Source organism: Borostomias antarcticus (genome assembly GCF_949987555.1).
Source record: "Borostomias antarcticus genome assembly, chromosome: 26".
NCBI classification, from domain to species: domain Eukaryota; kingdom Metazoa; phylum Chordata; class Actinopteri; order Stomiiformes; family Stomiidae; genus Borostomias; species Borostomias antarcticus.
In genome coordinates this window covers 5954837-5957279 of record NC_140259.1, presented here as the reverse complement: position 1 = coordinate 5957279, position 2443 = coordinate 5954837, and the positions used below count along the sequence as shown (strand labels likewise).

Here is a 2443-nt window from a genome sequence, read left to right as displayed (position 1 = left end):
AATCACTGTATGAAAGTTATGGAATGTATCCTCCATGGGCTGGTGACTTCAAACTGACACTTTCTTCCTCCTCTTCCGAGGGTGTGTCATCTGGCATCAAAGGCCAGTCAGCAGAAGTGCACAGGCCAGGGTTCAGAGAGAGAGAGAGAGAGAGAGGGATGAAAAGAGAGAGAGAAAGAGAGAACACCGTTCCATCCTCCTCTCTAGCTCTCCTGTCCTCCCCCCTTCCCTCCCTCCCGGGGTCTCTCAAACCGAGCTCTATTTTAATACGTTATAATCCCATAAGGCCCGCCTTCCCTGGTCTCTCTCACTCCCCCAGACCTCCCGTTCTCCACCGCAAACACGGGCGCAGTATCAGGCAGGTCAACGTCTCTCTCTCTCTCTGGAGAGGAGGGTGCTACTACTCAGACCACACCCCTGGGCGCCACGCCTCAGAACGGCGGTTCTCCACCTAAGCGGAGTTCCCCAAAACACAGAAAACAAACCGACGACATTCATCCCGGCTGGCACGCCAACCTGAGATCTCTGACCCCTCCCCCCTCTTTTGTTGACCGTGTTGCTACATCACACCCCGCCCCCCCCCCTGAAACACAGCAGGATGGGCCAATCAACTTGCACACCATCGCACAGCACGCCATCCCTCAGCCCCACGGGCCTCTCCCGTAGCCTCTAACCCCTCCTCCTCCTCCCCCTGCTCCCCCCCCCCCATCCCGCCCAAGAACCGCCCACTTGTGCAAACCAATGTACCTGATTGGCTGAGAGAGACCCCAAGTGCAAACAAAACCCTGCTGGGCTGAGGCTACAGAGAGAGAGTGAGAGAAAGAGAGAGAGAGGAAGAGAGAGAGAGAGAGAGACAGACAGACAGAGACAGACAAGACTCACAGACAGACTCCTCTCTGAAGGACCCCTGGCCGGGCAGGGCTGGCTGTGCTAGTGCCTGAGGCGTGCTGTACATGGGGCTGTGCTACTGCATATGTCAGCCTCACTCTGCCGTGCTTCTACAGCCTGAGATCTGTGTCAGCGTGTCATAACAACCGACCGGCCCACCCCCACCCCCACCACCGGCCCACCCCCACCCCCATCACCGGCCCACCCCCATCCCCACCACCAACCCACCCCCATCCCCACCACCGGCCTATCCACTTCATGGTTATCACTGCTATCTATAGTATTGTGTGTCATCGTTTTTTTAATTCTGTAGAGACAATTTAATTTCATGTTTCAATAAATTAGGAAGGAAGGAACATTAATCTGGGTGGATCTTGAACAAACGCCAGTCTAATAGAAGTAGTAGTGAGACAGAGACGTCACCTCCTCAGCGTAGAGCGTGGCAGAGTAACAATTAGTCTGGCGCAGGGGGAGACTCGGGGGCTGGAGGGGGCTGGGCTTAGGGTCGTTGGGGGTTGGGGCACATGTCCCCCCCCCTGCCTCCACCCCCGCCATCAGACACCCACTTGTTGTTCTTTCCCTTCCGTTAAGGCACGTTCTTAGCCCCGCCCCGTGTCCATACGCTGAGCCTGACCCCCGGCCTGACCCCCGGCCTCACCCCCAGCCTCTGACCCCCGCCTCCACCTCCAGACTGTTACTGGACCTCTTAAACGTAGCTCGGTCCAACAGGTCTCAGGGAACACCAACTCTGCAGCCTGAAAACATCTAAGCTATCATACCATACTAATAAGCTAAGCTAAGCTAAGCTAAGCTAAGCTAAGCTAAGCTAAACTAAGCTAAGCTAAGCTAAGCTAGGCTAGGCTAGGCTAGGCTAGGCTAGGCTAGGCTAGGCTAACAAACTGCTTAGAGGGGTTGGGTCTACAGTAATACCTACCTCCCAGAGGTGGCATGGATAAATAGGGCCTAAATGACTGTTTACAACATGAAAGGCCATTTTTTAAGGGCCATCTCTTTTCAGATTTGCAGTGTTGTCAGACAACTTTAGATGTGGATTTGATCCAAGCTTTTAAGAGCCTTCCGGTTTTGATGTATGGATGATGTGGAGATTTTGTAAGATTGTTAGATTAAATGTGCAAAGACTCTCTATACAAGTCTGATACCTGCTTTGGTTTATTTACTGCCTAAGGAGAAACTGTACATGATTAAAAGGGTATTGGATGGACTCTCTGTGTTGGACAGTGTAGTGTGTCACACACACGTGTGTCACACACACACACACACACCTCTGTGCCCACGGACCATGGCTGTACTGAGGTCTCCTGCCCTCCTACCGGTAGCAGATAGAGGACATTTACATTAGTGCAAACTCTTGCTGTCTCAGCAAAAAGCACTTTTCCAGTGCTATCAGGCTTTATATCCCGAACCCCACCCAAAACACCCCTCACACCCCCACATCATAAACAACTCAGCCCTCCCTAAAACCACATACCCCAACCCTGACACACACACACACACACAAAACCATAAAATCTGTTAGAAAAAAACAACAACATTA

The 2443-nt window shown here is 52.6% G+C and overlaps 1 protein-coding gene across 1 annotated transcript in view; it reads right to left on the bottom strand.

Moving 5' to 3' along the window:
- Positions 1 to 1278: 1278 nt before the first annotated feature.
- Positions 1279 to 2443, bottom strand: part of zbtb7a (zinc finger and BTB domain containing 7a) — a gene marked incomplete at both ends in the record, with an annotated part of 15258 nt that continues 14093 nt past the window's right edge. Inside the window, 1 exon segment of the mRNA XM_084459086.1 lies at positions 1279 to 1347. Within this exon segment, the coding sequence (XP_084315212.1) occupies positions 1279 to 1347 (69 nt within the window).